Here is an 11,325-nt window from a genome sequence, read left to right as displayed (position 1 = left end):
AACCCGTCTAGGGGCTGCGGCAGAAGCCCCTGCAGCTCCAGCCCCCATTCAGCTGCCGCCTTCCACTGGCAACGTGGGCTGGTGGCTTCCGTCCCTCCTGGGAGGACCCAGGACGGCCATCTGGCCAGCTGTTATGCCCCGCTTGGAAAGGGCATTTCCCAGAAGGGGCCAAGGGGCTTTCCTTTCACCCCCGAGACACCCCGGGAAAGGGGGCACCCCGGATTCTGAGGGGCCTTCGGAACGGGGGGGAACGTGGCTTCCCTGGTCCCTCAATTACAAGTTAGGGCTGCTGACGGAGCCCTTCGCCTGCTGTCCTTCCTGCTCCCTGCAGGGGATCCTTGTGGCTCAGCAAATGCTCCCCCTTCGGACCGGAAGGGAGACGGGAAATCCGGTTCTTACTTTGCTCTGATGGCGGGGGATGGGGGGCGCCACAGGTGTGTCAAAAAGGGCAGCTCCAACCACCCAAATGGGCCCCCAGCCATTTCTTGCAAGCATTCCCACACTCCCCAAAATAGAAAGTGCTTTGATCAGGTGGGCACAGCAGCATTTGAGGGGGCTTTACCCTTGTGGGTCACCCCCCCCCCCCGCCCACATTCTTCCGGGCCTCAGTGCAACGTTAGGGGAAAGAGCGCTGTTAAGAAAGGCCGGCTTGGCAAGGCTTCTCCTGTGGCTGGACTCTCTTGAAAAGGGAGAAACCAATTGGAAGATAAAGCCTTTTGCTTCACCTTTCGGAAAATTTGCACAGCTACTATATTCTTTGCACTCTAGCAACTAGATTGCTGCTATTCTGGAATTCTGGACAGCAGAAATATTGCGAAATATTTAATGTAAGTTATGTTAGTGCCATATGGCAGAGGAGGGGTACGGGCGTATGTGGAATGCAGCTACGCCTCTCCTTCCCCCAAGTGTGTGGCGCAGCCCTTCTTAGCCAGGCCAGCCTAAACTCTCTGAAAGCGGTGCTTGCTAGCCTTTGGCTGGGCCTCTCCTAGAAGCCCCCTCCCCTCTCTTCATTTCCTAACTGAGAGGATGGTCTTCAGAGCTTCAGTCCCAGGTTCCAGCTCGGGTGGAGCTTCCCCGGAATGCTTTTCCCAAGGGAGCTGGTCCCTCCCCAGGGCTCCCTTCGGGCAAGAGGAAGCCGTCCCTTCTTCAGAACTCCTGCTTTTTCAACCCTCCTTTTCAACAAAGTATTTGACCTTACTTTGCAAATGTGTTTGCGCATCAGAATTAGCCGTTCAAATGTTTTTGGACTCCAGTTCTTATCTGCCAAAGCCAGCATAGCCAAAATAATTCACACCCACCCAGCCAGACTAATCTTACAGACGTCTTAACAGCCTAACCTCCCTTTCAAGGAAAAAATAATAATTTAGTCCAAAGATGTGGATTGTTAATTGTCTTTCTGCACAAGGCCGATTTAGTTTCAGCTTTTTATTCACTTTTTATTTGTTTACTCAATCTAACCTTTAATGTATACAGTTTACAGTACATCCTGATCCATCCCTTTTCTTGGGTTTCACGTTGGTGTGTTTGTAGAAAAAAAGTGTTCCTTCCTTCTTTCCTTTTTCTAAGGAGAGACGCCTCCCCCCTCTGGAGCAGCTTTTTCAGACGCCGGCTTATCAGCCATACTCTCATCTCAGCTTTTGGGAACTGACTTCACATCTCACAAACATTTTCTCGTGACCTGGATAGAGGTGCAAATTATCTACCCGCTGAGAACAGAATGTCATTCTGAAAAGAAAGAAAAAAGAGAGAAACATGAATGACTAAGCCAAGAGTGTGTTTCTTCTGCCCGGCCGAGGGCAGCCCGGGAGCTGTGAAACGAAGAGGATGATGGGGGTTTTGAGCCCCTTTTCCCACGCTGCTGCTGCTGCTGCTGGGCCTGGCTGTGGGAAAGAAGCCCCTCTTGCAGGGGTCTGGGCCCACTTACTTCTGCTGGGTTTCTCCCGCCTTGACTCGGATGGAGGTCACGATGAGTCCTGGCCGACGGTCCCCCTTTCTCCAAGGGATGATGGTTTGGAAAGTGTCCCAAATGTTTTCCCAGATGGCCGTCCCTTCCCACTTCAGTTTGATCATCATCAGCTCTCCAATATCAATATCCAGAGGAACAAGAAAAGTGTAGGTTTTATTCTGCGTGATGCCTTCGATTCTGACGGAGAGAAGAAGAAAGCCTTTCAGAGCCATCGCCTGGGGCTTCGCCTGTCTGTGTTCGGCTCTTCCACCAAGCGGCCTCTGCCAGGGGCCACTCCAGCAGCACCGGTGGCAAATTTCCCAATTTAAAATGGTGGGGTGTTCAATGATTACAGACATGCGTTACTAAGAGGATTGACGGATCTCGGGTTTATTGACTTAAAGGAGAATGATGCAAAAAGACTCTGTGGATGGAGAATAGTACCAAAGAGGTCGAAGCAGAAATGATGCCAGGTGTGGACATCTGCCTCCAGGATCTCTGCATCCCGGGAGAGAGGAGAAGCTATAGAGGTGCTGCTACCTGCGCAGGTGCCGTTTTGTCTCCCCATGAAGGGGCACTTTGAGGAGATGAGCCTCGGTGAGAAACATGCCAAGGCACCTGGCTTGAGGTGAAGCGTGGCTTCTGTGCCAAGGCCTAGGACACCAGCCCCGTTGGGCAAAGTGTGGAACTCACAAAGTGATGGAGAGATTTTCCACGTCATCTTTGTTGCCAGTCAGCGAGATAGTGAACGTTGGATCAATTCGTGGTTCTTGGAATTCATGGATGAAATGGATTTTAAACTGATAGTGATAAACTGTGGAGAGGAGAGGAGAAGAAGCTGAGTTTTTACTTCCACAGAGACACGACATGACATTACATACATACATACATACATACATACATACATACATACATACATACATACATACATACATCTCAGTTCCCCCTTTATTTCTCTCTGAAGAAAGTTCAGTCTCCCTGATCAACATCTGCACCCTGAGCCTCTCTGCAGGCTTTCCCCCATCAGCCCTTTCAGATGAGCCTCCCCAACTCTGGTGGGCTCCGTTTCCTGGCCAGACTGCACCACAGGACTGCAGCACCCACACATCTGGGGGGTGCCAGAGTGGGGCCTCTGCAAAGGCTGCCGGCTTCAAGGTCCTCAGAATTTAGCCAGGTGCAGATCTGGCAGGAGAGCCTCCTGGCCTCTTTGCAGAGGGAGAGGGCTTCGGAGCTGCCTCTGCCCACACCAGCCGCTTGTGCGGGGAGGCTGAGCCGAACACCCGGGGCCTTCTCAGCAGCCTGCCCTAAGACTGGGGGAGGGGCATCCTGGTGCTAGTTTTTCATTCTGGCTTCAGCTCCCCTCGTGGTCTTGGCCACATTCAGAGAAAGGAATCGCAGGTCACTTGACGGAGCCTAAAATAATAGCTGCTTTGTCCTTCTTGTTAGCCTTTGTGAAAGGCAACGCTTGTTCTGGAGAGCTTAAGGCGCCTTTTCTTCCCTCCGCAGCACAGCCAGGCCTGGCAAGGGAGGCACGTGGGGCAGGCTAAGAGCCCAGGTGGCGCAGTGGTTAAATGCAGCACTGCAGGCTACTTCAGCTGACTGCTAGTTCTGCAGTTCGGCGGTTCAAATCTCACCAGGCTCAGGGTTGACTCAGCCTTCCATCCTTCCGAGGTGGGTAAAATGAGGACCCGGATTGTTGTTGGGGGCGATATGCTGACTCTGTAAACCGCTTAGACAAGGCTGAAAGCCCTATGAAGCGGTATATAAGTCTAACTGCTATTGGCTATTGCAGGCTGGGCCTCGGGAGAGGAAAGCCCCCCTCAACGCTTGCGTGGACAACCGGCCACTGCCCCGCTGGCAATCTGGGCATCCCTCCAGGTAGTTTGTGGTCATTTGTTCCAGGCAATCTTTCCGAAACGTTTTGAGCAGCCGGGTATGCCCGTCTGCTTAGGAAGGGGCCAGAGATTGGGTCAGGGGCTTCCCTGCCTTTCCTGGGGTTTCAAGGGCTGTAGACATGAGCTCCTGGCATCCCCCCGCTTGCACGGATGAAGCTGTCCGGCCCCAAGGGCAGGATCTCGCCCAGAGGGCTGGCCATCTCGTTTGGGATAAGGCCAGCCTTGTGGTCAGCCCGTTTCCCTCTGGGGCCCTTTGGAATCTCTACAGCCCACACGGAGCCCATCCGCAAGAGCCCCTGGGGCTGCCCCACCACTGCCCCCTCCTCCTCCTCCACCCGCCTTTGAAGGGCATCTGAGGCTGGGTCTTCAGGAAGAGCCTCTGGCTGCCAGGGATCCTGGCCTTCCGAATGTGGTAGCCCAGGGTGTTGCACCGGTGGGCCCGGCAGTCCAGGCAGCGTCCCTTGTCAAACATCTCCATGTTCTTGCACCAATAGCCTGTGATCTGCTTCTGGCTGTACCGCAGGGAGTCGATGAAGAGATGGACGGACCTCTCGTGGGCGCACTTCACCGTCTGGCTCAGCCCTGCAGGGAAAGGAGGCCCCGAGCAGCTCAGAGGCTTCTCAGTCCCGCCAGCTGCGGAATTGCCCATTCCTCTCCAGCTGCTGCCGCCAGAGTCCCCCCACCCTCTTTGCCCTCCTCGTGAACCTTTCCACGGGCGGCCTGGGAGGGGCCATCTACTGATCAAGAGGTTCTTCAAGCCTAGGTTGGCATCCTGAGTCGGCAGCAAACTCAGCATTGCCAGAGCCCCAGGGACCCGGGTCCCTTGGCCTGCCAGGGAGTGCCCTGCCTGCGAAACAACGGCGGCCTCTGCTTGGAGACCCCCATTTGGCCATCTGGGAGCAGAGACAACCTCTCCTTCTGACTTGAAGGCTGTCACAGCATGGAAGGTCAGGACCCACCCTCCCAGCCCTCCCCCCTTGTAGGTTCCAGGGGGAACTGGCCACGGACATCTGTGGTGCTTCCTCCCAGGACTCCTGGCGAGGCAGAGCAGGCAGAAGGCCAAGTCAGTGAGGGAGAGAGAAGGGAGAAAGAGGCCCAGTGGTTAAAGCGCAGAGTGCCTCCCTTCAGCCTCTGGCTTCCTTGCCCTGGCCTGCTCAGCGGCCTGCCTGCCTTCCGCTCCGGGTTCTGCCTCGGGGCTCCTGCCGGCCCTGAGGGACTCAGCTGGAAGCTCCCCCCGCTCCAGGGCCTCCTTTTGCGCCCCCCGCCCACCCACCTGTGATTCCGTACTGCACGATGTGGCTGTAGACGTGCATGATGTGGCAGCCAGGCTGGAAAGTTCCGCCGTTGGGGTAGAAGTCGAAGTGCGCCACAGGCTGCTTGATGCCGACACTGAGGCCCATGTGCTGCTGGGTGAAGGTGTGGATGGCGTCCACAAAGTCAGCGTCGTCTGGCGAGAGCCGGTCTGTGGGGGACATGCCCTCAAAGAGGGGGCCGGCAGGGTCCAGGCCTGCAAGGGAGACCCAGGGAGGCTTGTGAGAAATGCGGCCCAGGAAGGACCCTCAGCTCTTGGCCAAAGAACCCACCTCCGGGCTTTGGGAAAGGAGGGCAGCCGGAGCTTCCCTGGAGCAAGCTAGAGTGTGGGGAGGGGCCGAGCTGCCCCCTGAGTCCCTGCTGAGCCAGCTGCCCTGTGAGCTGGTCAGTAGAGCCTCCGGGGAGAAATGCTCCTTCCCTCCCAGCTTGTGGCTCTATCGGAAGCCCGGGAGCCGCCCTCCTCCCCCTCATCTTTGCCTTCCTCTCTCCGCGTCCAAAGGCCACGGCCGGTCCTGCCCACCCAATGGAGCTGCCCAACGGCCGGGTTCACCCTGATGCCGGCTGGTGGACTCACCGGTGATCCTGCCAATCTTCCCGCTGCCTCTCATGAAGCTGCCGGCAAAACCAGCTACGTGGGCCCCCAGGCTGTACCCCACCAGGTGAGCCTTGCTCCGGTGGAACCGCACAGTTTCCTGGAAAAGAGGGAAGGGGTGGAGGACCAAGGCAAAGCGGTGAGATGCTCCGCAGTCCACTGAGCCGGCCCAGAGGCCTGGGAGGCCCCAGCTGGTCCATGGGAGCCACCGCGGTTGTGACCACACGGCCCACCGGGGCAAACTGTGGCTGCAATTGGCTCCCCTTCAGGGGTCTCCCCAGCTGGAGGGCCGTCCTCCTGAGTAAGCCACCTCCGCCTTTCTCCTCTGCCTGCTTACCTCCAGCCATTCCAGGAAGCGAGCGATCTCTTGGCCGACGTCCCGCGTATTATGCACCGCAATGGGGTAATGTGCGTGTGCTAGAGAGAGCCAGTCGGTGATGATGACGTTGGTGTCAGGCAGTTGGGTTTTGAGCTCTTCGGCCAGTTTCCAAATCCAGCGTTCCAGTGTCCTGTCCACCTGCAGCCATAGGAGGAGAAGGGAAGCGCCTTGGCCTGGGGGTCAACGTCCCCCTTGCAGATTGCCCAGAGTGTGCCAGCAGACCAGGGCACCTCTCCGTTCCCAACAGCCCTGGGTGGACGATGCCAGCCCACCCGCAAAGGCAGCCTTGCCCCTCCAACGTCCCATTTGCCCCTCTGCCACTGCAGGAGCTCTCTCGAAAGGAGCCACAATTCCATGGGGGGGGTCACGTTGTGGGAGAGGGGGATGTTCCTTTTAGAGAGTCATGTTCCTCCTCGTGAACCCCTCAAGGGGAGGGGGGCCGTGTTTCAGGACCACGCGTGGCAGATGCACAGCCCCCCCCAGCCCAGGGGAGGGGGAGACAGGACTTCCTCCCCCATGGAAGCTCTCCTCCCCCAACTGCATGCAAGGAACAGACGGAGGTGGCAGCAAGACAAGCCCTCCTCCCTCCCTCCCTCCCTCCCGAGACACGAGAGCCCTTACCGACCACCCATGGATGATCATCACCAGCGGGAGGGAGGCGTTGAAGGGACACTGCTTGAGCGCCTCCTCCTGGCCGGGCTCAATCAGGCAGCCCTGCTCCGCCCTGTTGGAATACAGCAGGAACTTGGCCTCAAAGCGGGAAGAGCCTCTCCTCACGGGAAGCAGCTGCCGATGGGAGCCTGGAAGAGACGGCCAGCAAAGGGCGTTGGCACTGCTCGTTGCCCCCGTTGACTGGCTGCTGGATTTGGGCAACCCCTTCACAACTTACCTCTGGCTCCGTTCTTAGCTCCACAGCTGCCCAGCCCTGCCGTGGCTCTTCCTCCAGCAGGCTAAGCCAAAGCCAAGGAGATTCCCCTCCCAGGACAATGCCATTGCTGTGCCAACCAAGCCCAGTTTCTCCCCAGCCCTTCCCCTGGGATTAGGCCAGCAGAACTCAGGATGGGGGGGGCAGGAATCTGGGGTTCTGTCCCCAATTCTGAGCCTCCTGCTCCACCCCCAGCCAGCAAGGACCACCGTCTCCATTGCAGCCAGAAGCCGAGATGAAGCTGCTTCTGCTCTCTGCAATTTGTTAATTCAGGAAGGGTGCAGGCTGTGTTTATTTATTCATCAAATTTTTGTGGCTTTTGCATTGTGTTTAAAATCCCTTTATTCATAATTAACTAGGGTGAATTCTTCCCACGCATTTTTTATTTGTAGGTCCAGGATAATTGAATGCAAAGCCTGAAGACTCAGGAAGAAATTAAATTGTCCCATTCATAATTAACCAAGGCAAATATTTCACACACCTCTGGCCTCTATTTCTTATCTGAGGGATTTGTAATAAATGGAGACTGAAAGGAAAGAGGGAAATAGCAGGTTGGGCCGTATCCTCCTCCCTCAGGGCAGCCGATTGTCCTTCAAAGCTCACAGCAAACATCTGCTCCCAACATCTGCCCCCAAGGGAGATCATTTTCACTTAGGGCCTCAAAGGGCTGGCTTGTAAAAATCATATCAAAGACCCTTTGTTTAATCAGATTGGTCTGGAGGGCACATGAAGGGGCTTGATATACTAATTGCCTTTGCCACCCAGAACCACCGTCTTCTTCCTCTGCTAGCTTCCTGGAAGGCCCCACCCAGGACCTGCAGCTGACCTTGAAAACAGACCCAGCCAAGGCAGGAAACGTGGGGCGCTCTTGAGGCACGGAGGCCCTGCAGGGGCTCCGGGAAGACGGTGCCCTGCGTGAGGGGGGGGGGAGGCTGGCACAACTCAGCTGCTCAGAATGAGGAAGCAGCGGGGGGGCCCTTGAAGAAATCCTGCCAGGGCTTCCCGCATCTTTCCCACAACCACCCCAGTATCAGCCTTTTGGAACCCCAGCACCAAATCTCCCCTCGGCCCAGGCTGGAAATGGAGAGACTGAGGGTTTGTTTAATCAGTGGGTGCCGGGGGGGGGGGGTGTCTGCTTGCTTTCAAAGCCCTGACAAAGAGGGCTGGTTCTTTTTCTTTTATTTGAAATATCCTCATTTGCAGAAATGACGAAGGGGGGAAATTAATTTTCCTCCAGCCCCAGCCTCAGTTTAAATTTCCAACTAGTCCTGCAGTATTGCTATCTTTTATTTTGCACCCAAAATAAAATAAAAAAAATAGTTTGCTTCTTAATCCTTCCGGCCGCAGGCAAAGCTGCCCCCCTCCCAATCCCTGCCTGAAAGGGAGCCCAAATCAACATCCTCAGTGCGGCTGCTAAGCAAACACCGCAACTCCTTCGTGTCCGGAGATAAAAGCCGCCTGCCGGGCCGGTGTCCAAAGTCCTCATGAAGGGCTGGGGAGCCCTTGGCTACCCAGGACTGGCCGGTCTGGGCTCGGGGGTCCCGGGTGGCTTCCAGTGGCTGCTGGCGAAGGAGCTTCCCATTCTTGGCCCTGGGGAAGGAGGAAACCTTGTGCCGGGCTGCCCCAAACGGCCTTGGGGGATTGAGAAGGATGTGGGGCCATCTGGGCTAAGCAGAGAGAGAGTCCCTGCTCCCTGTTTGGGGGGACCTAGATGACCGTTCCCCACCCCCAAGATCTGGGAGGGGAGCAAGAGATTCCTCCCAAGGAGAAGAATGGAATCGGAGGCTCGGTTGGGCCTTCTCCTAGCTGGGTCTGGTGAATAAATGCAGGGAGGATCCAGGCCCCAAAGTGGGGGGCAGCAGGTGATGGCTAAGAAGAGCCGGGGAACCAGGGACTCTGAAGGAGGCTCGTGCCAGGGAGTCAGGCTAGAGAAGGGGCTGTTCGGGGGTGGGGGGTGGGATGGGCTGCTGCTAATCCAGGAGGCCAACGCAGGTGAAAGTCTTCTTCTTCCCTCCTGCCAGCTGCCATCGAGGGCGGGAGAAAAGGCTCCCTCTCCCACCAGGTGGAGGGAAACTCCCTCCCTCCCTCTGGATGAATATGCCAGGCTCCCTCTTCATGCGGAGGAGCCTTTGCTGCTCCCAACCACTCTGGGCGGGGGGGGGGGAGAGTCAGCCCCCTCAAGGCCTCTCCTGTTCTCTGGATGGGGAGCACCTCGTGGAAGCTGGGGGGGGGGGGCGAGGGGGGCTGTTTGAGCCTGACTTTCTGCCTAGTCTCCATCCCAGAGGCCGCTGCTTACCTTTCCCCCTCCTGCCCTCGGGCTTCCCTTCAGCAAGAAGGACGCAGAGAAGGAGCAGCAGCGGAAGGGCCAGGCGGCTCCTCATGGCGCCTTTGCCCACAGACGCCAGGCCAAGCTGGTTCCCAGGGGTGGAGGGACGGAAGGGGCCTTCTTGTCGCCAGTAAGTAGTGAGGACTAGCAGCTCATTAATGATTAACCTTTTGCATGGAATTGTCTGTTTCTCTCTGTGCCCCCCTAGACAAATCGACTCTCAGATCAAATCAAGCCGTGTTTGGTTCCTAGAAGGCTTCCCCCTTCCCCCCCCCCGTCCCTGGGGCGTCCCTGGGCGGGTGAGACAGAGAAAGCAGCCCTGAAAGTGGGGGGGGGGAGAAAGTATGCTGCTTTCATTGACTTTCCTCCAGAGATATTGCGCAAGGCCAGGTGGGAGGGCAGCCTGTGAGGTGGCACCCCCCTTCTCCCACCCAAGAGAAGGTGGGGCTGGCGTCCCGTCCCCCCACAGCGGCTCAGAGCTGGTTGGGGCACGAGAGGGGAGCCCTTCGGCTCCTCTGGGCGCCTCTCCTGGCCAGTTGGTCAACATGCCCTTTGGCACCTGCTGTTTGCCCTCGTCTGGCTTCCCCTCCCCCACCTGCCTCTCATGCTTTTTCTGCACCCGCTTTGACCTTCCTCTTGAAATCCCCCCAGGCCCCCAGGATTCCCAGCTCCCCCTTCCCAGCATTACTGCTTGGCTTCAGCTACTCCCCCCCCCCCCCGTGGACTCATGACCCCCCCCTTTAAGGGTGCCTTCCATCTTCACCTGTACGTTCACCTGTGTTACCTCTAAAACTAGGATGGGGGTGTGGCATTTGGGCAGCAGCTGAGCCGGCACCAGCTTCCTTGACCAGTTGGAGAGACACGGAGGAACCCAGGGCTAAAGGGCAGCTTGATTGGGGGAGGGGGTTTCAGGGCACTCGCCCCTGTTGCAAAGACTCAAAGCAAACAAGGGAGTCGAACCAGGGACACCTTTGACTTCTCAAACAGAACCAGACCCGCCTTCTGATATCGGGGGGCCCAATCCAAGGGGATCTGCTGGGCTGAACAGGCCGGCATCACCGTCCACACCAGGGGCAGAGAGCCTGGCTCCCCGGGGTCTGGAGGGGGACAGTGGGCTTTGTGGATTGGCCCCCTCCCTTTGCTGGCCAGCTTGGCTCACTGGGTCCTCAAGGGGTGGACCCGGACCACCAGAAGGGAGGGGCCCCTTGGCTTCTGGAAGAAATGGGTCAGAGGGGGCATTTCTCTGTGCTTGCAAATGCCCCTTGCTTCTTCCTTGGACGCCCCCCTGGGGGGCATCACTAGCACGCACACACATACACGCACACACACACGCAGACCCAGAGCCCTCCTAGGGAGACCATTTCTTCCCAAGAAGACCCCATTGGCATTGTGATTGGGAGAAGATGCTCTTTATTCACTGTCCCTCCGGATGTCCTTCTGGAACAAGGCAGAATTCCACCCTGGGGCCGGAGGCAGTCGAAGAAGCCAGTTCAAATCCAGCGTCCAACACCTTTGCTGAAGCCACAGCTGCTCCACTGGCTTGATGAGAAAGAGGCGGCTGGGCTGGGCTGGGGGTTCCGGATCTGTTCCTTTGGGGGTCCTGACAAATGCTGCGTTGCCTATGTGTGCGTGCGTGCGTGTGTGCGTGAGCATAAGCAAGAGAAGGTTCTTTTTAAAATTCTACCCCATTCCTTGACCCACAAGAGACACTAAAGGCCTGGAGTGGGGGGAGCTCCTGTCTGTCTCTGGTCTGGGAGGGTTGGGAAGTGGTTTTATTTGGTAAAAACAAACTAATAAAAGTGACACGACTTCCTATATTCCATTCTGTTGCTTTCTCTCTACTGTTTCTATGGTCGTCCCTGTTACAACATACCCTGACAATGTTTATACTCATTACTATTCATTATGTTATACTCCATACTACTCAATTGCTACTATTGCTACTCCCTATT

General features: G+C 56.8%; 1 protein-coding gene across 1 annotated transcript; it reads right to left on the bottom strand.

Moving 5' to 3' along the window:
• Nucleotides 1–1,410: 1,410 nt before the first annotated feature.
• On the bottom strand, nt 1,411–9,490 carry LIPC (lipase C, hepatic type). Its single transcript, XM_087703925.1, has 9 exons — nt 9,344–9,490; nt 6,744–6,922; nt 6,081–6,260; nt 5,726–5,843; nt 5,114–5,347; nt 4,180–4,422; nt 2,639–2,759; nt 1,925–2,143; nt 1,411–1,725 (listed from the first exon to the last, which is right to left on the bottom strand). Exons 1-9 carry the CDS (start codon nt 9,426–9,428, stop codon nt 1,626–1,628), a joined length of 1,479 nt encoding a protein of 492 aa, XP_087560051.1. The 5' UTR covers nt 9,429–9,490; the 3' UTR covers nt 1,411–1,625.
• Nucleotides 9,491–11,325: the final 1,835 nt, after the last annotated feature.

This window comes from Thamnophis sirtalis, unplaced genomic scaffold (assembly GCF_051295495.1).
Source record: "Thamnophis sirtalis isolate CommonGarterSnake01/CBP01778 unplaced genomic scaffold, rThaSir2_p1.2 scaffold_2, whole genome shotgun sequence".
Lineage (NCBI taxonomy): Eukaryota > Metazoa > Chordata > Lepidosauria > Squamata > Natricidae > Thamnophis > Thamnophis sirtalis.
The sequence above is the reverse complement of the archived record's forward strand: the minus strand, read 5'-3'. Positions and strand labels throughout refer to the sequence as shown.